Source organism: Abramis brama, assembly GCF_963993115.1.
Source record: "Abramis brama genome assembly, chromosome: 14".
In the NCBI taxonomy this organism is placed as follows: domain Eukaryota; kingdom Metazoa; phylum Chordata; class Actinopteri; order Cypriniformes; family Leuciscidae; genus Abramis; species Abramis brama.
The window spans coordinates 15,185,604-15,210,170 of record NC_139976.1 but is presented as its reverse complement, the minus strand read 5'-3'; the positions used below and the strand labels follow the sequence as shown (position 1 = coordinate 15,210,170).

The following is a 24,567-nucleotide window of genomic DNA, read 5'->3' as shown; positions in this document are numbered from 1 at the left end:
CAATTACAGAGGTCAAACGTTTCCTGTAGTTTTTCACCAGGTTTGCACACACTGCAGGAGGGATTTTGGCCCACTCCTCCACACAGATCTTCTCTAGATCAGTCAAGTTTCTGGGCTGTCGCTGAGAAACACGGAGTTTGAGCTCCCTCCAAAGATTCTCTATTGGGTTTAGGTCTGGAGACTGGCTAGGCCACGCCAGAACCTTGATATGCTTCTTACAGAGCCACTCATTGGTTATCCTGGCTGTGTGCTTCGGGTCATTGTCATGTTGGAAGACCCAGCCTCGACCAATCTTCAATGCTCTAACTGAGGGAAGGAGGATGTTCCCCAAAATCTCGCAATACATGGCCCCGGTCATCCTCTCCTTAATACAGTGCAGTCGCCCTGTCCCATGTGCAGAAAAACACCCCCAAAGCATGATGCTACCACCCCCATGCTTCACAGTAGGGATGGTGTTCTTGGGATGGTACTCATCATTCTTCTTCCTCCAAACACGTTTAGTGGAATTATGACCAAAAAGTTCTATTTTGGTCTCATCTGACCACATGACTTTCTCCCATGACTCCTCTGGATCATCCAAATGGTCATTGGCAAACTTAAGACGGGCCTTGACATGTGCTGGTTTAAGCAGGGGAACCTTCTGTGCCATGCATGATTTCAAACCATGACGTCTTAGTGTATTACCAACAGTAACCTTGGAAACGGTGGTCCCAGCTCTTTTCAGGTCATTGACCAGCTCCTCCCGTGTAGCTCTGGGCTGATTTCTCACCTTTCTTAGGATCATTGAGACCCCACGAGGTGAGATCTTGCATGGAGCCCCAGTCCGAGGGAGATTGACAGTCATGTTTAGCTTCTTCCATTTTCTAATGATTGCTCCAACAGTGGACCTTTTTTCACCAAGCTGCTTGGCAATTTCCCCGTAGCCCTTTCCAGCCTTGTGGAGGTGTACAATTTTGTCTCTAGTGTCTTTGGACAGCTCTTTGGTCTTGGCCATGTTAGTAGTTGGATTCTTACTGATTGTATGGGGTGGACAGGTGTCTTTATGCAGCTAACGACCTCAAACAGGTGCATCTAATTTAGGATAATAAATGGAGTGGAGGTGGACATTTTAAAGGGTCTAACAGGTCTTTGAGGGTCAGAATTCTAGCTGATAGACAGGTGTTCAAATACTTATTTGCAGCTGTATCATACAAAAAAATAGTTAAAAAATCATACATTGTGATTTCTGGGGGTTTTTTTTAGATTATGTCTCTCACAGTGGACATGCACCTACGATGACAATTTCAAACCCCTCCATGATTTATAAGTGGGAGAACTTGCAAAATAGCAGGGTGTTCAAATACTTAGTTTCCTCACTGTGTATATATATATATATATATATATATATATATTACAATTTTTCATGTATTATACGTTTATAACACTATACTTAGTATCATATTACCTTTGCATCAGATTACAAAAAAATTAACGCTGCTGTAAGGTTGTTTCTAATACAGCGGCCATGGGAGTGATGGTAAAATTTACATCTTTCTCTCTTCTGACTGCCGTTGAAAGTTGTGAAAACACTGTTGTGGAGTTTTTCTTTAGCTATTTGAGCAAATGGGAACACAAATAATATATTTAATGTTTTCTCTCATTCACCGCTATAGAAGATTACCCAACTAGGACGACTTCCGCTTCTGAGAAACCCGGAAATGTGAAAAGGGTCAGTCGCAAAGTAGTCAAATAAAATAGCATAATGTTGCTTATTTTTATATCACCAGAAATATTGCCAGAATATCTGATGTATATTACCCAGTGCTAGTAGTAATTATAATTAGCTTTATTATTTAAATGACCTCAATTAGATGTGCATATGTGTGTCACAATTCCCAAAATACAACAGTCCAGCATCAAGATTCACATGTACTCTATAATGAGGTACCAACTCGTTTCATTCTGTTGCATCATGAGGGCAGGACAATGTTCAGCACGGATGGGTTTAAACTGGTCCAGATTCCTGTGCTTTTTCTCCCCCCACTTCTGTCCAATTAATGGATCCTGTGACTTGCTCTGCATGCACTGTTGTCCCAGTGCTCATTTACACTGACCGCTTAAATCAGTCAATCAATACGATTGTTTGAGTTGGCACAAAGCGAGTAATAAAATGGACTGCTGCTGCAGCTACTTTTCCTGGGCTTCTTTTTTTTTCTGTCTCTCTGTCTATCTCTCTCTCTGGAGGTGTTAAATATTGCAAACGTTTGTTAATTTGTGTGCTTTTGGGTATTGATGACCCTGTTAATTCACAAAGGATTTTTTATGTTGCTTGGATAGTCTTTATGATAAACCAGATATTCCTACCTATCATGTCGCCGTCTAGACCTTAAGACGCCTCATTTATGTTCCTCTTTTATAAATTCTGTCACATTCATAATGTATAGCTGCGTTTGGTGGCCGTGTGCAGATTCTGCAGACGCAGGGGACAAATAGAGTCCTCTGAGACTGACCACGGTGCGAAAAACAGACGCCTACCGCGTATCTCTCTTTATCTGTTCCACCCCTCCTTTCTCAGCGGGCGTCTACGTGCCCAAAGCACGCATTTGAATGCTATTGAAATGAGCGTTCACGTTGGTTAGTTTAGCTGGCGGAGGCATTTAGATGGAATCGAATAACCCGAGGTCCCAGAGGAGCAGGAGGGTCAGTGGAGATGAAAACGTGGAGCTTTTTGCCATCCGTTGTGTAACATTCGCTCTCTCTCTGTGGAGAGATGTATTTTGAGTGTGTGCATGTGTGTTTGATGTTAGGTTGTGGGTTGTGTCTCTGTGGAGTTTCATGGCAGGGCTGAAGGTGTGCAACCCCCCTCCTCTCCACATACACACATCAATCTCTTTCTAAAAAATGCTATAATAAAATATCTCCAACTGAGCAAACCCTTAGCAACCTCAAGCTGAGCGGCGATGGCGATTGGCTGAAACGAGTCAGGTGATCGGCTTGCAGTCGTACCGTATTTTCCCTCTCTCCCTCCCGCCTCTATCCGTGTGTATCTTTCTCATTTTCTCTTCTCCCTTGCTTACGCCTTCCCTCCCTCTCTCTCTCTCTCTTCTAGTCTGTAGAAGGCACTCATAGTCTCTCCTGATGCACAGACAATTTATCATTCCTATCTGCTTACCAAAGTAGGACTTCTCCAGTCATCACTTTTGATCTGACAGAGCGGACTTTATTTTACTGGTGTGGGGCTTTTTTTTATTGCTCTAGGAGCAGGGACGGGGAGATCAGAGAGGGGGAGAGGACAAACTCTCACCTTAACAGAAAAGCAAATCTGTATAGAGGAAGCAGACAGTGTAGCCAGGCTGCCATCATGGATGCGAGGTGGCATTGTTCCTCATCCCAGGTAGTCTCTCTTTCTCACGGTCCTTCTCCATCCAGCCATCATCGCATGCAGAGTCTTTGATGTTGTCATATCCATGCAGTGAAAGAGGCATGCACCATTTGTCTGCAGCGCTCTGCACGTAGAGCGAGTGAGAGAGAGAGAGAGAGAGAAAGAGAGACAGAGAGAAAAGAGAATTGGGGCAGCAGTGAGGGAGTTACGGGAAAAGAACAAAAAGTTGCAGTGCTTTTGTGAGCGTGCATGAGGCTGGCACCATTCGTCGCCGATGTCCACATCTGTTGCAGCGAGTTCGCATTTCCAGAGTCGTTCATGGCATGCCGGTTTTCTTTTCATCCTTAACTAGACGCTTCCTACGGTCATCTCGACTGCCCATTGATGCTGTTATTTGTACTGTCCTTTTTTCATCTGCATCTAATTTTTTCTCCCCCTCATTAAAAGTATGTGAAAATCAAGCGCTGTCCTCCAGTAAAGTTTAACCCAGTGTGCTGTGAACAAGTGTGTGTGTGTATTGTGTTGTGTGAAGTCGGCAGGTTGCCCCCTCTCTCTCACTCTTTGTTTAAGATCTAGAGCTTTAGTCTGTAACAGCGTGTTCTGTCTGTGGGCAGCGTGTATGATCAGATTTATTTATTCCCACTTGGATGACCCCTGAGAGTTGCTTGTAATGGCTACTTGTGACTCACATGTCTTCTCAGAGTGAGTCAAGTGTACTTTGAGAACTTCTCGGTCAGTCTTGATGCATTTGCCTGGTTTTTTCTTTGCAGATAATATAGAACACAATTATACTTAACTTAAAATTCTAATTTAATAAGGCCTTTAATTGTTCAAATTATTTTTAAAGTCAATGTGTATTGCCATTTTACTTAAACAATTTCTATGTGAAACATGATAGTAAGCGAGAAAAAAAGTATAGGATGAGACTTGATTTTATCCATCTGGAACTGATTGGACCACGAAAAGTTATAAACCAAAATTGTAAACGGACTGAATGAGTTTGCTAAAACAGTGTCTAAATAACTAATTGACTATTAGTTAATGGTATCAAACATTTGATTAAAATATATGAAGAGAAACTATTTTTTTTTCCTTTGGAATAAAATGCACCAATGTGTCAATTCACAATATGACCAGAAACATGAAATAAAAAATAAATCAGGTTCATTTTGATTTAATGTTGACTTTAATAAAGATTATTAATTAAGTGTTATAATTAACCATGATATTGTAAAGCTTTTGAATGTGCTGAAACAATAATACCTAAATGATAATCATTCTTGATCGATATGTGAATAATTGCACAGGAAGCCATCTTGATTTCCATCTTCCATGAAAGGTCTGGGTTCTCTATTATTCATCTTAGTACGGCATTTGAAGATGGAAAATGGAGAGATTCAACCTGCACATCAGATTGTGTTGTTTTAGCCCTTTTGAATCTTTAAAAAGTTGAATCTCTTGTACAGAATGTCAGTGAGCGCATATGGAGGCCCTGTGGGCCAGCTCTATATATTCCTGTACATGCTAGTTGTAAACTAGCAGGCGTATTTCTATTGTGATTCCTGTGATTTTTGTTTTTTGTTTTGTTCAATCGTTCTTGTTAGAGAATACTGCAGTGCATCAGTGGCCATTTTTTATTCATTGTATGAGCTCTCGGTATTTTAAACACACAGCTCTCAGCGAAGTGAGGCTGCATTTAGCACCAAGACCTCTCTATGAATATTCACACTTCATTAGCAGGCTGCTAAGTTAGCTGGCAGACTTTAATGTTCTTGTGCTTTCCCTCGCCCTTTCTTTCTTTCACTCTGGCTGGAGGAAAGGAATATGGAGAAAAAGAAGAAGAAATACAGATAGCGAGAAATCAATGGTTTGCTTTGCAGGTCCCAGCTGAGCCACCAAGGCGATTCGGTTTTTATCTCCTATCATTTTGAACAGGCTGAATCGTCATGTCACCATGGCAACAACAATAGACGGTGCACTGTTCTGAGATATTCGTATTCTTGGTGGAATACTAGAATCTTCATGACTGAAAGAGATGGAGAGATAGAGGTGAATGTGAGTGTCTGAGCCTGGCCATCTCAGACTGGCTGTAAAACTTATATTGGTTTTTGAGTGCAAATTATTACAGTAACAAGGAATTGAGAAGTTAGGAGGCTTTATTCCACCACTGAATTTTTTTTATTTATTTTTTTTTAGGTAAGAATTGCATGATATAAACTTACAATTGCAAGTTATAGTCACAATTAAAAAATAAATTTAAGTCAAATCTTTTAATTCTTTTTATTTCATGATGGAAACAAGCTTCCATATAGGTATCTGTTAAATGGAAATTGAGGGAATGGTTTTACACAACAGGCCTCTTGAGAGTAGAGAGTCTTAAAGTAAGAGAAAAAGCCAAATATGAGCACCAAAAATGTCTCTGGAAGATAATATATGATGTTATATATATATGAAGAGTTGAAAATATATGTATGAATATATGAAAAGTGCCATCTGAAATTTTCCTCTAGAATTATAATTTTTATCAAGCTCGTATATTTAAGTTCAGTAATTTCACTTAAATGACAATTAATAGGTAATTTTCATTGCCATTTAAGTGAAATTTCTGAACTTAAATATACGAGCTTGATAAAAATTATCATTCTAGAAGAAAATTTAAGATGGCACTCAGAGGCTTTTGCATCTGAACTCTTCATATATATATATATATATATATATATATATATATATATATATATATATATATATATATATATATATATATATATATATATATATATATATACATATACAGTGAGGAAAATAAGTATTTGAACACCCTGCTATTTTGCAAGTTCTCCCACTTGGAAATCATGGAGGGGTCTGAAATTGTCATCGTAGGTGCATGTCCACTGTGAGAGACATAATCTAAAAAAAAAAATCCAGAAATCACAATATATGATTTTTTAACTATTTATTTGTATGATACAGCTGCAAATAAGTATTTGAACACCTGTCTATCAGCTAGAATTCTGACCCTCAAAGACCTGTTAGTCTGCCTTTAAAATGTCCACCTCCACTCCATTTATTATCCTAAATTAGATGCACCTGTTTGAGGTCGTTAGCTGCATAAAGACACCTGTCCACCCCATACAATCAGTAAGAATCCAACTACTAACATGGCCAAGACCAAAGAGCTGTCCAAAGACACTAGAGACAAAATTGTACACCTCCACAAGGCTGGAAAGGGCTACGGGGAAATTGCCAAGCAGCTTGGTGAAAAAAGGTCCACTGTTGGAGCAATCATTGGAAAATGGAAGAAGCTAAACATGACTGTCAATCTTCCTCGGACTGGGGCTCCATGCAAGATCTCACCTCGTGGGGTCTCAATGATCCTAAGAAAGGTGAGAAATCAGCCCAGAACTACACGGGAGGAGCTGGTCAATGACCTGAAAAGAGCTGGGACCACCGTTTCCAAGGTTACTGTTGGTAATACACTAAGACGTCATGGTTTGAAATCATGCATGGCACGGAAGGTTCCCCTGCTTAAACCAGCACATGTCAAGGCCCGTCTTAAGTTTGCCAATGACCATTTGGATGATCCAGAGGAGTCATGGGAGAAAGTCATGTGGTCAGATGAGACCAAAATAGAACTTTTTGGTCATAATTCCACTAAACGTGTTTGGAGGAAGAAGAATGATGAGTACCATCCCAAGAACACCATCCCTACTGTGAAGCATGGGGGTGGTAGCATCATGCTTTGGGGGTGTTTTTCTGCACATGGGACAGGGCGACTGCACTGTATTAAGGAGAGGATGACCGGGGCCATGTATTGCGAGATTTTGGGGAACAACCTCCTTCCCTCAGTTAGAGCATTGAAGATGGGTCGAGGCTGGGTCTTCCAACATGACAATGACCTGAAGCACACAGCCAGGATAACCAAGGAGTGGCTCTGTAAGAAGCATATCAAGGTTCTGGCGTGGCCTAGCCAGTCTCCAGACCTAAACCCAATAGAGAATCTTTGGAGGGAGCTCAAACTCCGTGTTTCTCAGCGACAGCCCAGAAACCTGACTGATCTAGAGATGATCTGTGTGGAGGAGTGGGCCAAAATCCCTCCTGCAGTGTGTGCAAACCTGGTGAAAAACTACAGGAAACGTTTGACCTCTGTAATTGCAAACAAAGGCTACTGTACCAAATATTAACATTGATTTTCTCAGGTGTTCAAATACTTATTTGCAGCTGTATCATACAAATAGTAAAAAAATCATACATTGTGATTTCTGGATTTTTTTTTTTTAGATTATGTCTCTCACAGTGGACATGCACCTACGATGACAATTTCAGACCCCTCCATGATTTCTAAGTGGGAGAACTTGCAAAATAGCAGGGTGTTCAAATACTTATTTTCCTCACTGTATACATATATATACATATACATATACAGGGTGGGCCATTTATATGGATACACCGTAATAACATGGGAATGGTTGGTGATATTAAAGTCCTGTTTGTGGCACATTAGTATATATTAGTACACACCACCCATCTTGAGGAGTTTGCCCCCTCACATATACTAATGTGCCACAAACAGGACTTTAATATCACCAACCATTCCCATGTTATTATGGTGTATCCATATAAATGGCCCACCCTGTACATATATATATATATATATATATATATATATATATATATATATATGTATATATATATATATATTAGTGCCGTCAAGTTGATTAATCGTGCATGATTAATCGATTCTAACATAAGTCTGTTTATTTAATATGTGTGTGTACATTATATTATATATATATATTATATAAAATATGTGACCCTGGACTACAAAACCAGTCACAAGTCGCACGGGTCTATTTGTGGCAACAGCAAACAATACATTGTATGGGCCAAAATTATCGATTTTTCTTTTATGCCAAAAATCTTTAGGATATTAAGTAAAAGATCATGTTCCATGAAGATATTTTGTACATTTCCTACCGTAAATATATAAAAATATATATTTTTGTGAGTGGATGCAGCAAAATCGTGAACGGAAATGGACAACTTTAAAGGTGATTTTCTCCATGTTTAGATTTTTTTGCAACCTCAGATTCCAGATTTTCAAATAGTTGTATCTCGGCCAAATATTGTCCTATCCTAATAAACCATACATCAATGGAAAGCTTTTTATTCAGCATGTTCAGTTATTGTGTGTGTGTGTGTGTGTGTACAGAAAACCAAGTCAGTATCTGGTGTGACCACCATTTGCCTCACGCAGTGCAACACATCTCCTTCGCATAGAGTTGATCAGGTTGTTGATTGTGGCCTGTGGAATGTTGGTCACAGGCTACTATATATAATGCAATGCAGTTTCATAGCCATTATATAAAATTCATGGCTGCAAAATTAGCCGACTTAAGAAATACATTTTTAATCCTACTTACATAATGTAATAAGTTTATGGTTGGAGAGGTCAGTAGGTCAGTTCCACCCACTTCTTGTGCCTCTCTTATCCAGGGCATGTACAGCTGGCTCTAGTCTGTCTCTGGAGATCAGTCTGGCAGCTGAGAGATAATTGGAGAGGGATGAATGGAGGTGGAGCTTGAAAAGTGTGTGTTTGAGTTGAGGCAACTCCTATCTCATTAGGGCACAGCTGGGTCCCCCTCTGTGTTCACAGGTGAAGTGTGCGTCGTCTCTCTCCCCCTCCTCTCCCCCGCCTATTTTGGCACTCTGTCACTTATTGTGCCTGTTGGCAGTGCAGTAATTAAGAGCAAGCAAAACAGGGAGTCTAATACTGTGTATGTGAGTGTGTGCGCAAATTATGGTCTGATAGCACACCCAGCCTGTTTGACCTGCTCTGAGGAAAATGGCCAGTTATAATGTAGGCCGCTTCTGTCCGCCTCAGCACAGCTGTTGAGTGGGCAGTGGATGGAGGAGAGCGCCGAGCTCAGGCAGATGGATGCTGAAGGCTCAGTCTTAGTCATATGTGACTTTTCTACAGAAAACAGCCTCATGCTCAAGCGCTTGTGTAACGCCACATCTGAGGACTTATCCGAGTTTTGACACTTTGCTGAGGGGCAGTGTTTCCAAAAGAGGAAAGAGAAGGATGGTTTCTGGAGCTCAGCTGTGTGAGATGAATTCAAATAGAGATCTTAACAAAGGTTTGGGTGGAGCATGTTCATGTAAAGCCGCCAGTCACAATGGCATATAGTCATTTAGCAGATTCCTTTTCCTGTCATACAGTTAGGGCTGAACGATATATCAGTTTATGCCTTTTTATCATATTCTATCTATATTACACATATATTGGATATATATTGTTACCATTGTTGCAACCTAAAGAGTAATTGTAGCCAAATATGAATACAAAATGGGTAGTTTTAACTAATTCACAGAAATGAACCGTGTTTCTGCTATTGACATTATTACATTCGAGATGCTTTTAAAACAGCTATATTTTAACAAGGATCTCAAAACTAGTCTAATGACGTGCTGTTTAGGAAGCTTTAGGAAACATTTCATTTAATATCAATAACAGAATCATTGGAAACATGCTACCGTTGAAAAGTTTGGGGGCACTACGATTTTTTTTTATATAGAAATGTATACTTTTATTCAGCAGGGATGCATTTAATTGACATATATTATAAGTGACAGTAGTGACACTGTGTAATTTTTAAGTTGATTCTTTGCAAAAAACACTTTGTTCTTTCAAAATGATATGTACTCATTAATGTGTAATTACTTCTACCAACTAATCAAGTATTCTCGTAAGCGTAGAATCTGCCATTTAGAATACATTCGAGTCGCTCAAATGGCGGCACCTCCATGTTGCGCCTCCATCTTGAAAATACATTAGCCAAAGAGGGACATATCTGGAAATTCAAGCTTCGCCTTTCGTGTTTTTACACTCAGTGGCGCTGTGACGAATGCGAGGGGGAGATTACTCGCGACTGCCGGCAGATTTGAAATAATACGGTCACCGTAGGAGTTAAAACGCCCTCGGAATGGGAGGGGCTAGAAAGTAATATTCAGTTGGTAGTCATAAACAATTTCACCGCTAGATGGGAGAAAATCCTACACAGTGTAGCTTTAATAATGTTACCAAAGGTTTATATATATATATAAAAAAAAAAATGCTGTTTTTTTTTAAACTTTCTCTTCATCAAAGAAGACTACAATAATACACCAAAGAAGAAAACAAATATTAAGCTGCTCAACTGTTTTCAAAATTGATAAGAAATATTTCTCAAGCACCAAATCAGCAAATCTGACACTGAAGACTGGAGTATATATATGAGAGAGAAGAGACTTTCAAACACTTCAAAATCTTTCTAATCCCAAACCTATATCGCCAAGCTTTACTTACAACTTGGGATGATTATTCAGGCACAATGGTGAAAGCTCATGGATCTTCACTTGTGGACCATCTTTCAGTTACCTCTCTACATCTTTAACGGCTAAACCACGCGTTCATCCCTCTTCTAGAACTCCTTCCTTTCTCTCAGTGGTCATGTCAAGGAAGAGAATGCTGAGTCTAAGTTGCGTCTCAAGCCTATGCATTATTAAGCCCTTTTATCAGACACGTAACCACATTTCGGTTGATTTCTAATCTCAGTGTCCATGATAGTTGCAGTCTTTTATACATCGTGTCAGGTCACAGAATGAGAGACGGCGTGGCATAGATGACTTCTCCCAGCGTAGGCTCCCAGGATCTCTGCGTTATTATCCTTTCTCTCTCTAGAGTTGGACAGTTACCGCTGCCGGCCTTTAGCAAGGGCTCGGTTGTGCACTCCTGTTGCAACACATCCAGCCTTCCAGCAGCAGCAGCACACAAACCAGCACTGTAACGTCAGGGATCTAAATTATTCACCCGCACTGACCTACTTGCAGGGTGTTTCAGAGCTGGGAGTTGAACAGATATCGCTGCAAGGAAAATGGCAACCATGTGGTTATGGCAACCACTTTGAAACAACTGTACAGGGTGCCCTCCCACTCCCACTTTCCTCTCCCTTTCTTCTCCTTCTCTCTCTCTTTCCGTGTTGTTTCGTGTGGTCCGCATGGCTGTGATGATGGTGAAAGGTCCTGATTGGCGTGGGCATTGCCCCGCAGCCTGTGGGCAGACTGTGTGAGCTCAGAGAGACAAATCGATGTCTTTCCTCCCTGTGCGCGCACACACACACTCAGCCCTGCTTTTCTATTGGGACAAGCACACATGCGTGTACACGTTTGGCCAGCTGGCAAATGTATACACACTCTGGCTAATTGCAGAGAGAGAGAGAGAAGTGTGAAGACATTAAATGGATGCCACCAAAGCGACATCGTCAGATGGAATTTTCTGCCGTAGCGCTGAGAGGAACGTCGAGCTCGCTGCCTTTTTGCATAGTTGATGGAGAATTCCTGCACGGAGAGACTTTCTGAGCTATTAAACCACTGTCGGATACCATCTTTGGGATTCAAACCGTGAAATCTCAACATGGCTTTCTTTCCCTTCGGAACCATCACAGGAGCAGAGGCAAGATTTCCTCCAGAATGTGTTGTTGTGTGCGTCTCAGCGCCGTGCATTGTTCTTGATATGGCTTGTCTGTAGAAGTGCTTCCTATGGCTTTATTTCAGATTAAAAGGCACGTTTGATGAGATTGTTTTCCAGCGGGACGGACGGATGTGAGCGGATTTGATGCTCCTCGCACCATGTTTCTGCGTTGACAGTCTCTTTAAAGCAACTGCCGGCAAAATTGTATTCGTCAGGGGATTTGTGAAATCTTTGTGTGTGTGTATGTGTGTTTGTGCTGCTCTGATCGATATTTCCAACTGCCTTGATGTGGAAGTCTCTCAAGACTGTACTATAAGACGATTTGGCATGTTATAATCTACAGAAAGGGTCGTTTTTGTGGAAAAGTTGTGACCTTTTACGGTTAGGACACCTTTGATCGCACCTGAGAGTCAAAGCTCAGAGGACCAGTGAGAGATGTCAGAGTGGCAGTGGACAGGACATTTCCTTTTCGTTCCTCTCTCTCTCGCAGCATGAGGCCTTAGATGACACAGCAGCCCTATAAAACTGTAATGATGCCACAAGGTGTTTTTGACTAACCCTCTATCTGTTTTATGTCTCTTTGGTACAGGATGATCTTCTGGTAGCGTCGGCAGAATGTCCCAGTGACGATGAGGACATCGACCCTTGCGACCCAAGTTCAGGTGGGTTAGGTTAGTCATCTTTCTTTTATATTATTACTGTTCACATGTTCTTTTCCACCAAAAATGTTCTCCATTTTTCATTGTTCTGTTTGAAACCACTCCATGCAAGATTATTTTACTACAGTACAAATTAAAAGAAAGGATAATTATTTTGTGTAGTGGCCATTGCTATAATTTGGGGAGAAACAATCATTATATTTAACATTTTACCAAACACTTTCGCAAAAATAGAGTTTAAAATACCAAATGGCATAATTTCTCATATATCCAGCCAAGCGGACACATTGTACACCAGAAAAATAAAAACAGTCTGGGAAATAATGTGTCCGCCGTGTCATCCGCGACGAGATTCCAGCGAAAAGTCATTTTTCTGCCCACACTGAATGCGAGAATTCAACCCAACAAAACCACAGCCAATCAGAACAGCGAGGGCGAGCCGAAGAGCGTCAAACCTAGAATACATCTTGTATTTTCGCCACTTCCATGATGCGTCTTCGGGTAGCATCCATTTTATGGTGTTTCTTGTGGATCTTGAGGGATTTTAAATATCTGAGGTTTCTCAACTTCAAAAAACAACCTCTCCTAGGCTCATCCATGTTTGATGTTCAATAATCCAGCGCTATGGTGCAGAAATAGAAACCGAGCGACTGACAAAATCTAGCGCGTTCAGTGGTTGTCGCAGCTGGTTCGAACAGGAGCTCAGATTAACTTGAAAGGGCTTTTATGATTTTGTTGCCGGTTGTGAAACACTGTTACCTGAGCTGCATTGTTGCTTATGTGCTCATTTATCAAAGTGTTCACAGTGCGTGCCAAAATATATGTTTGTATAATCTGCCTTTGCCACTTTAAACAGACATTATTACTTCATTAAATCCTTTACCCTGTGTATGTGCTGTAAATATAGTATTTTAATTTTCTTTCAGGCACAGAGGGAGCTCATTTCTTAGATGAGTTTTTAAATAGGTCATTATATTAAACAAACTTAAACTTGTGCCTATCAAATTTCTTTGTGCTTCTGTATAATTTTAGCTCACATTATTTCATTTTTTGCCCGTTTTATAGATCGTCACATAGGCTAAATCTGTATTTTTGATCATTTTTCTCATGATCACTTATTGTGAGACCTGGCGAATTTTGTTGAGATTTAATTTCAGAAAAGGCCAGCGAGCATGCTAGCGTAGCACATACTGCTTTTCCTATTTCTCCATTCAGAGAAATCCTGGCTACTCAGTCGACTGCACAAACCACTTTCGACATGAAAAATGAAGCACAAAGGTTAACCCAATCTGGATTCGTTCAGCTGGCTTAGTTACAGCAGCTAGTGGCCTATGCAGCATTCATATTATACATAGAGCAATGAAAGCATGTGCATGACATAATGAAAAAAGTATGCTGACAAATCATGCAAAGATCTTGCTAATAAGCACAGAAAAAAAAGCAGAAACATAAAATGTTGGCCAAAGCTGAAAGGTCTCAGATAAATTATGTTACAGCTCCTCAAAGTGTCCTCCTTCCACGCGACATTTCTAAAAACAGATGTGTGAGCAGAGGTCGCCATCCATAATTCCCTGCTGTATTTTGTCATCTCCTTTCCTGCACCTGCGAGTTCCAGCGGAATCGGACCGAAACTGTAAACGGCTTTGTCACAGGTGTTGTTTACACTCAGCCTGAAGTCGCACTGTCTCGCAGTTACTGTCCCCTCTCCCAGAGACATAAATCAGAACAAACTATTCCACCCACCACGTCATTTTCCCTGCCAGGAATAAATAGCCAGGATGCGAGGTTCACTCACTGGTCACGGCTCATGGAAAATGTGCGACATATCCATTCTGATCGTTCTATCTGTGTCAGCCAGATGTGTTTTGTGGCGGTTTGATAAGCAAAGTGTGTAAGCACAAGCTTACAGAACAAGTTTTTCCGTTCAGCAGCAGTACATACATATATTGCAAGGTTGAGTGTTGTTATTGTGGTTTATATCCTGTTTACTGAAGTGGCTGTACGGTGCTGTGAAGCAGTTTCTCAGTGGGATATCTCATCTCGTCAGGAGAGGAATCAATTTGGCAAAGATATATTGATTTTTGGGTTTCTTTCAAGTTCTTTCTAGTTTCAACCCTCTTAGTATTTTTTCGTTGGCTTAAAACTGAATAATTCTATTACTGTTGGGAAAGAAGCTGCAATGTTGACATTACAGTAGAGAAAACTAGTAAATTAACCGATCGGAACAATTACTTGGATGGTTTTTAAGAAAGGGGCAATGTACACTAAGCTGCATGTTATTGCAAAATATACTCAGACAAGGTAATAAATGATCCCAACACACAGTAAAGACATGGACATGAAATACTGTCCTCCATATCTTGATATAAAATAAAAAATGTCCATTAGTGTACAAAATTATTGGCCTAGCAGTAATATTACAGTAATATTAAAGTTGATTTAATGGAAGTAGCATTTTTCCTTCCATATTGTGACATACATCAGAGTGAAACATTATCGAATAATAAAAAAATGTAGGGTGCAGACATGGATCTATCCATCAGTTGCTGATTGAATGGAGAAATATCTGAATGCGAGCTTGCAGTCAATTGTAAAAAAAAGAAAAAGAAGAAAAAAGCGGACTAAATGATTGGAGAAGTCCTGCATACATCACCAAAGAGAAGTCTGTCATTCTAAAAGAAGACTGAGTTATGACATTTGGATTAAAAATTGCAAAATGCAAAATGATAAATTGTTCAAAATAAGCTTTTTAAGATGCATTTAGAATAGAAAATGCATAGGGTGAATTGTTGGCTTTCATTTCAAGTATTTCATTTTCACTACAAATTGATAATTGAAATGCAAGATGGTGCCATTTGCATTTGTATGAAACGAGAGAGAGTGAGTCCGTAGTGTAATATGAGACATGAGATGTGACAATTACCCAAGTGAGCAGACTAATATACAGTTGCCATGGATGATGTTGAATATTAGGAAATATAGAGGTAAATGGATAGCCCTGTTGCTTTAATGAACGGCCTCTCTCTCTCTTTCTTCCATTCTGTGTGTCCACAGCTCACCCTCCGCTGCCTGAGGCCAAGGGTTACCCCAGCCCGGAGGTGATTCGGGAGTCCAGCAGCACCACTGGCATGGTTGTAGGCATCGTCGCGGCCGCTGCCCTCTGCATTCTTATCCTGCTCTATGCCATGTACAAATACCGAAACCGCGACGAGGGCTCATACCATGTGGACGAGAGCCGTAACTATATTAGTAATTCTGCCACGCAGCCCAATGGAGCCGCTGTCAAAGAAAAGCCCATTGGCGTGCCCAAAAATAAAAAAGATAAAAAGAACAAGGACAAGGAGTACTACGTCTGATCTCACAGACTTTCTCCCCCCCTACCCCCTTACAACCCACCCACGGATCCTGTGCTTCGAACTCACGCAAAAGGGGAGGGGAGATCCACCTGTGTATAGTAATTGAGAAAAAAAAAAATCGAAAAGACAAAGTCTTAGTTTGAACTAAGGCACAATATACTGTTACTAACAACGACAAAACATACTTTATAACCAAGCACACCAGAACTTTACTGAAAAGTGTGTACAAAATGAAATGGTACTGTGCAAGAAGACTCCACATAGTCACTCCAGCTGTGGATCGCTGAGACACAGGGCCGCTGGTTAGAATTAAGTGTATTTCATATTATGTTGCCTGTATATGTGTTGCCGGAACATTTTCCCTCTAAAAGCCAGAAAAACCATCTGCAACAATCCAAACAGACATTCACCGATGGGACGGATGGAAAAGGAATGAAGGACTTACAAATGAGATGCTACCTATGATTGTTAAATCAGCCAAAGTACTTGACTCCCTTTTCTGATGGCAGTATTGCACGTTTGGATGAGAAAAGACCGCTCCTTAGCAGGATCCGAACTGATTTCCATTCGGTGGACAGAACCTTAAGGTGTCAGAGAATTGTGGAGGCCTTAAATATCAATCCACGTCTAAAGGTTGTTGGATTTTCTTCTGTTTGTATGTTTGTCAAAACGACGACAGATGACGCTGATGATGACGAGGAACACCGGGGCCATTTGGGATAGATTGAGGAAAAACTCCATGCACGTAAAGTATCTTATTACATGTTTATATACGGTGCAAAGACTATCTGTGTGCTCTCTGGACTGTGGCTGAAGTGGTGTTTTATAGCCTGTTATATAGATGATGCCAACTACAGTATACCTGCTCTTCAAACTTTTTTTTTTTTTTTTTTTTTAGAAAAAACCAAGGCGAAAACAAATGAAAAACAGAAAATTAAATGTTAATGTGTTGCTATAGCGATAGAACCGTTTCTGCCATTAGCTAAACAGATTTTATTTTCCCTCCTTTATGTGCATCTCCAACATCTGTTATTTTTGACATACTCCTTTCTTTTTTGTTAATTTTTTAACTTTTTTTATTTTATTTGCTGTTGTGTCAACATTAAAAGACAAGAGTATGAGTATAGGTTTTGGAAAGCAAACAGACATATGGAAAATAAGATTTTGGACTGTTTAAGCAATATCCTTTTGCTTGTCTTAGTGACCAAACAAATTATGCATGGTATTTAGGACTCCAAGTCTACCGAGAGACAATATCATAATCTCAAAAAGTAACAAATGAATTCAGCCCCCCCCCCAAAACTGAGTATTGGATTATAGCAAAAAAAGCACAAAGATAGAGAAAACAACCCTTCAAAAGTGTTTGCAAACATTCTCCTCTCTGCTATCTTGTACTGTGTGGAATGTACAAGAGGTATAAACTATATGACATTCTGAATAAAATGTTGCTTTTTGTTTTTGTGTGTTTTTTTTGTTTTTTTTTTGTGTACAATTTTTCTATAATACCTTCTTTTGTTTTTATTGTGACAATTCTTTGATGACCTCAAAGTGAAGATTTATTATGAAAAAATAGTTTTGAAAAATCAAATGAATAAATAAAATATTAAGACCTATGAAAACATTTGTTCTTTGTTTCTTTATAATGTCTTTGTAAAACACATTACAATGATTTAGAGAATGCCATGTTGTTGTTGTTGTTTTTTTGTTTGTTTTTTGTTAAAAACATTAATATATCTTAAGAAATGAGCTTTGTCATGTCAACGGTACAAGAAAATACTTTGCTGAATTTTTATCTTTAAATTAGGGATGCACAATATATCAGCCACCATATCAGTATTAGCCGATATATGATCATTTTTAATGTTATCGACCTGATAAGAAAACTTGGCAGATATATTAAAACCGATAAATAATGATATTTTCTTCAGCTGAGACACTTCAGATGCGCACTGTTCAACATGATGGTTTTGAATTGCTTGAAATGATTGGAATCACTTCGAAAAGGAAAATACATAAGTGCAACGCAAGTCTGTCATATAAGCTACATAAAATTATAATGAAAACATTACAGTAAAACAATGATGTGAATTCTTTGTACGCCCATGTTTTAACACATTAACGGGAAGAGTGCATCCACGACGGAGTTACACCTTCATGACTACGAGTTTGCTTTAGCCTTTTGTTTTGTTAAGTTAAATAAACCCACTAGCAATGTTCTTCAGTTTACCGGTGTTTATTCAGCACATGCACCTTAAACACCAATGCACAACATTAATAACTATGATAATGAGAACTAGCCTAGAAATCTAGACGCACCCTAGCGGCAGCAAAATGGAGTTAAGTTTTTCTTTGAGAAAAGAGCATAGAACAGCACTTAAGTCATTCTTAAAAAAAAGGAAGCTGTGTTCGTAGTTTTGCCGGCCAGATATGGCAAAAGTTGAATCTATCAACAAGCGCCGCTGTTGGGAAAACGCTCTGGTTGGTTGAAGCGCTGTCCTATAGGGATCTCCCAGTCACGTGACCCCTAGCCGCGTGTCAGCCATTTTGACGGAATACTTCAGCCAGAGCCCGTCTACGGCAGGCGGGAAGGAAGTCGACCGGAAGTTGAAGCCGGCCGCGTGCCACCATCTTGTAGCAGAACTTCACCTGCAGTTAGCATTCCATTGACTCCCATTCATTTTGGCGTCACTTTGACAGCGAATAACTTTACATCTGAGGCGTTTGAAGACTCCATTTGTCCATTATTTATTTCTAAAGAAACAAGACAATGTATAAAATGCTCCATTACCTTGTAGCTTATGTTATGGCCCCGTAGAAGCAGTTTTTGTAAAAGTAGGCTAACGATTGCGTCATAACCACGCGACTCTCTGTCGCACAGTAGAGAGATTACCGTATGGACGGGAGGAGAAGCTCGCGGGCAATCGGGGGGACGTGGAGGCAAAATGACAATATAATTAATCAGAATACCTAGCAAAAGTTGCTCCTGCTCCAAGCTCATGTACAGCTCCTACTCACACTCTCCGTCTCTGCAAGATTCGGAAGGGAATGATTCAGATTTCTCTTGGCACAGCTACTAGAAGACAGACGGGTTGCTCACGTGGTCCGTGTAACGCTTTGCTCGGTTTGAGTCTGCGCGTCAGGAAAGGAAGTGCTAAGAAATCGCTAAAAATGGGCTTCACTTGTCTCAATTGAGATCCAATGAGATGGCTCTGTCCACTTCTTATACTGTCTATGGTCTACGGAGAGCCTGCCCACTCCCTATTAAGTCCTATTGTACCGAATTTTGGTTGTAGTTCCACCAGAGTTCCACTGGGGGCGATCGCCATGAGTGCAAAATGAATGGGAGTCAATGGGGCTAGACGGCTAAATTTGTCTCTTTCACCCGATTGCCGTTGAGAAATCTCAGATCTGATTGTAGATTTTGCAAGTTCAACATGGGTTTTAGGTCGAAAGTTGAATGAACGAGTACTTATGTCCTTTTGATTTCTTACAGGCTGAGTTGTTGTTGCCCATAACACGCTAGCATTCTGCTAATGAACGCTGATTGGTCAGTGAAGGACTGATTACGACCAGAGATACCGCTTGATGGCATCGTGTCATCCGCAGCGGGACCAGAAACAAACAAAACAAAAACTCTTCTAGCACGTGTGTTTACCTGTGTCAGCTGTGTTGTCGATGCCTCGAGTGAAAAGAAAGTGCAGAGCGCGAACGCACCAAAGTGACTGAAGGATTGCCGTGAAGCAGTATTTCTGGTCGTACATGTGAATGACGTCATTGACACTTTAAAAGACTTTTTAAAGCAAATAAGTGACTCAAAAAAATCTAACACCCAGCAGTGTGTAATTTATTTGCATCTCCTTTCGAATACAACATTCAAATTACTAGACAAAAAATTATATCCTGAGAAAAGTGGATTTTTATTGGTATAGCGCCATAGACCTCCATTCATTCTGCACTCGTCCTGTGAGCGCCCTCATATGGAATCAGAGAGGAACTGCAACCAGTTCAGAAGCCGGAAGTGTAGTGAGAGTGAAACTTCTCGCCATATTAGACATTCTCTGCTTCAGCGCACCTACACACCAGGCGGGAAGGAAGTCGACCGGAAGTTGAAGCCGGCCGCGTGCCACCATCTTGTAGCAGAACTTCACCTGCAGTTAGCATCCCATTGACTCCCATTCATTTTGGCGTCACTTTGACAGCGAATAACTTTACATCTGAGGCGTTTGAAGACTCCATTTGTTCATTATTTATTTCTAAAGAAACACGACAATGTATAAAATGCTCCATTACCTTGTAGCTTATGTTATGGCCCCGTAGAAGCAGTTTTTGTAAAAGTAGGCTAACGATTGCGTCATAACCACGCGACTCTCTGTCGCACAGTAGAGAGACTACCGTATGGACGGGAGGAGAAGCTCGCGGGCAATCGGGGGGACGTGGAGGCAAAATGACAATATAATTAATCAGAATACCTAGCAAAAGTTGCTCCTGCTCCAAGCTCATGTACAGCTCCTACTCACACTCTCCGTCTCTGCAAGATTCGGAAGGGAATGATTCAGATTTCTCTTGGCACAGCTACTAGAAGACAGACGGGTTGCTCACGTGGTCCGTGTAACGCTTTGCTCGGTTTGAGTCTGCGCGTCAGGAAAGGAAGTGCTAAGAAATCGCTAAAAATGGGCTTCACTTGTCTCAATTGAGATCCAATGAGATGGCTCTGTCCACTTCTTATACTGTCTATGCTACATACATGAGAATGCGGATTATCACATGTTTTATGGCTGCGAATTGATTAAAATAATGAATAATGGTCACTGTATTAATTATCTTGAGCCTGCTGAAATGTTCCTACAAATATATTTTCTTTCCAACTGTGCAATCTGAATAAAAATAGGCTAAATATATTTATCCACTAAGCTGCAGCTCATCTTCCCATTAACAGTTTTTTTTTCTCTTTCTGACATTTCATACCTGTTGGGTTTACATTTTTTAATTAAATTGACTATAAAAAAAGATTGCTTGTGTGTGCTGGTGTTTATTCCAGTCTTTTAAAATAGTTGAATGAATGAATGGTGCCTGTAACGATGTTAAATAAGCTAGGCTTATAATGTACACAGGGTAGAGGAGAATTACAGTAAACTACTTTGAATAGTATAGCATTTTGGGCTTAAACATGTAAACAGTGAAAAGATTGACATTGAAAAATGACACAGAATGATACATGTCTCTGTGCACAAGCGTAGTAACGAACTTCCGCTGACGCCAGAAGTCGGCATATCTGTTTCCGGTCTACTTGCGCGTCGCCCAAAATGTCGATTTCGTGCAGCGAAATTGAAGCTCAAATGGCTGTTAGCGACTTGAATCAGAGCAAAGTGGCACACAGCAGTGCTCCTTATACGTACCCATGTTAACAGGCTAGAGCTTTAACACTGCACGCGGTTGCAGTCGATCCGTTCCAGGTGCGGCAAGTATACAGCATACAGCAGTGCAGAGATCGTTTCCTCACCGAGTCTATTTCTGCTGTGCTGCAAACGCTGAATTAAAGTGACAGCGCATGTTTCGTGGTCAAAATGAACAAAGATTGACCTGAAAATGTAGTAATGTCACCATAAATGCGTTTAATTAAATAATTTGTAGTAATCTCACCATAAATGCATTTAATTCTATAGGCCTACTACTATTTTTCACAGTCATCTTTTTACTTTTACAAGACCGGGGTAAAGCAAGGTAAACTACAATTTACTTCAACAAGGCGACATAATGAACAACACTCGTCTCATTCGTGGAGGTGGAAAAACAAGTTCTTTGTGACATGCAAGATTTATTTTATTAAAATTTAAATGGAAAAGAAAAGGCATGAGAGTCGGCTGTTTTTGTCAATTTACAGTTAAATATTTGACCACTTGCTTGAGCAACTTAAGTAATGCATGGAATAATAGCCCTACGTTGTTTAAATTGTGCTTAAACGTGCATGCGTCCAAGTTGCAGCGTAACTTCTGGATTTTAAATAAAAATAGTAAGTGTTTGTGGTACAGCCGTGAATCAGTTATTCACTGCAAACGCATCATATGTGAAGCACTATACTATAGCGCGTGCTGCTCCTGCACAGCACACACACACACACACACACGGAGTATGTGAAACGGCCGTTAGATCCACCTACAGTTCTTAGAAACTTAGATGTGTCACGCACATTATATCTCTTTATTTCGTACAACAGCAGCACTCATCTTGTTTGTTTATAGCGGATGCCGATGAAGACAGTCGTAAACCGGAAACTGATATGCCGACTTCTGACAATAGCGGAAGTTCGTCGCGACGCTTGTGCACATAGCCTATTGCGTGCAGAGGGAATCTGAAAGACAGCAGTTTATCCCGCCCCTCGGATTGAGCCGTGTCTATGGTGAGTTGCCAGACCCAACATCTTGATGTAGGTCTGGCTTGCCAGGCTAAATGAGAACACTATTGTAATAAAACATTGTGAATTCTTTAGGTTTAGTTGCCATGTTTCAGCGCATTGTTATGGGAAAGAGCACATCCACGACAGGAGTTTTTTCGCCTTTTCTACATATGAAAACACTAAGGGAAGCAGGTTGAGGGGGTGTCAAGAAGACGGAAAATATATCTGCAAGCAGCCATTAAGGGGCCAAGCACAAAGAAGGCACGATAAGTCATGCCAACATGGCTGGGAGAATCAGACCAGCTGCAGCAATGAGCAATTTAAGACATATTAAGTTGATTATAGGCAAAATGGCTGAAAAATCATAAATACAGTCACTATTAATAGCTTTCAACCATTAGGTGGCGCTGTGACCAAATTGATGTGATGTAGTCGAAGTAAGGTGACAATGACACATGCAAAGTTTAATGTCAATATGCCAAAGCATTGCAGAGATGCAGCCACAGAGTTGATTTGGCATCATGCCATCAACTTTGTTGATGTGGTATACGAAAACGGTTTTGTCGATCAACACAAAATCCCTAACTTTTTCCGCCATGGTCTGAAGATGATATGATTCGATTTTGGTGAATATCGGACCAAAAGTCTAGGAAGAGTTCGAAAAAGTAGATTTCTGAAGAAAATATAAATGGCGGACAGGAAGTTTGGTTGCCTATGCCAAAATTTGTCTCTATGTCCTTGTTATGATACTAGGAATCTATTAAGAACAGGTACATTACAATAGGCTGATTTAATCAAAAGTTATTAGCATTTTTTGATATTTCCGCCACAAGGTGGTGCTGCCGTAAAAAGTTTTGAGTACCTTCAGGGCATGGTCCTGAAGACACATACTGAGTTTTGTAACGGCACGCCAATGCGTTCGTAAAAATAAGGCAATTTACGACCAAATTTAAAATGGCCGACTCCCAACATGGTCGTTATGGGAAAATTGGGTATTGTTCAACTCTGCATGCTGCACCACATCTAAAGAGACCAGTTTTTGGCCAAACCGTTCAGAAGTTATATAATTTATCAACAATATGGTTTAATTAAAATCATTTCATTATTGTCCGTGCGGAGGCTATTCCATTTTATTTATCCATTGCATATGCATACTTTATACGCAAGTAATGTTGTCCAGTGACTTTTTTGAATTATTGAGATATTATTTTATTTATTTGTAAGACAGTAGAATTTATATAGCCTATATATATAATTTAAAAAAAATAATGATATAAGTAAAGTTGGTCATAGTGTAAAATTAATTATACATCTTACACTGGTTCAAATAGGCTTCTGTACAGTATATGTTTGATTTATGTTGTCGTGCTTGGGACATGGATTTTAATGGTGAGACTTTTGTTTTTGTAATCAGGCTCTCAAAAATGATAAAAAAAATCAGATTTAGATTTATCGACCAATATATCGGTTATCTGCTTTCAAATATAAAGAATTATTGGTTATCGGTATGGACCAAAATTTTCATTTCAGTGCATCCCTATTTTAAATTTGCAGTGTGTAAATTTTAGCACCATCTAGTGGTAGGGAGGTTGCGAATTGCAACCAACAGAAGTTATGGTGGCCGACAGGAAGAGATGTCGTCGTCTGAGACAGCAGAGAGTAGCCAGTTAAGCAATGAGGTTTCTTCACAAAGATAAAGTAAGAAATTATGTTAACTTAATTATTCAGTAAAACTATATGTTATTGCAAATATTATTGTTACTTGTTCATCATTGTGTAGTTGTTATGTATATTATATTGCATTTCTGTCAACAGATCCTCCTAAATATTACACAATGCACCTTTAAATCTCCACTTGCATCAGAAATATTACCTTTTCTGAGCATCGGCTCTTTTTGTTTCATTTATTTGTTTCTTTCACTATAATGTCCTGTTAATACAAAAACTGTGCTTCTTTATGGTTCACACATAAAAAAAAATCTCCCAGGGGGCCTTAAGCGGCCAGTCATTCTGTGTTCAGATATTGAATGAAGCCATCGATCCAGCATAACAAAGAAAACACATAGTTCTGTTCCTTCTGTATCAAAGAACAAGATGTCATGATAAAGCTCTGGCTGAGGTGGTCTGCGCTGAGACTCGGACATGGCGGTGGACAGTTCAGAATACCGCCTCTCTTTAATTTCCCGCACTGGAGGAGGCTACGGAACAGCTGGTGTGAAATAACTACCCCTACAGGGAGGCATGCGCTGTAATTTATGATTCATGAATTATTCACACCCGCCATAGAC

At 40.1% G+C, this 24,567-nt stretch overlaps 1 protein-coding gene across 25 annotated transcripts in view; it reads left to right on the top strand.

Moving 5' to 3' along the window:
- The window catches only part of nrxn1a (neurexin 1a), a 177,403-nt gene extending 160,231 nt beyond the window's left edge, over nucleotides 1–17,172 (top strand). For 20 of the 25 annotated variants that reach the window (XM_084135474.1, XM_084135465.1, XM_084135466.1 and 17 more), the window contains 2 exons: nucleotides 12,460–12,541; nucleotides 15,584–17,172. In XM_084135474.1, the coding sequence (XP_083991600.1) occupies nucleotides 12,460–12,541; nucleotides 15,584–15,885 (384 nt within the window). In that variant the 3' untranslated portion in view covers nucleotides 15,886–17,172. The remainder of the gene's footprint in view (nucleotides 1–12,459; nucleotides 12,542–15,583) is intronic. The other 5 variants (XM_084135463.1, XM_084135468.1, XM_084135460.1 and 2 more) reach the window with 1 other exon arrangement.
- The last annotated feature ends 7,395 nt before the right edge of the window (nucleotides 17,173–24,567 follow it).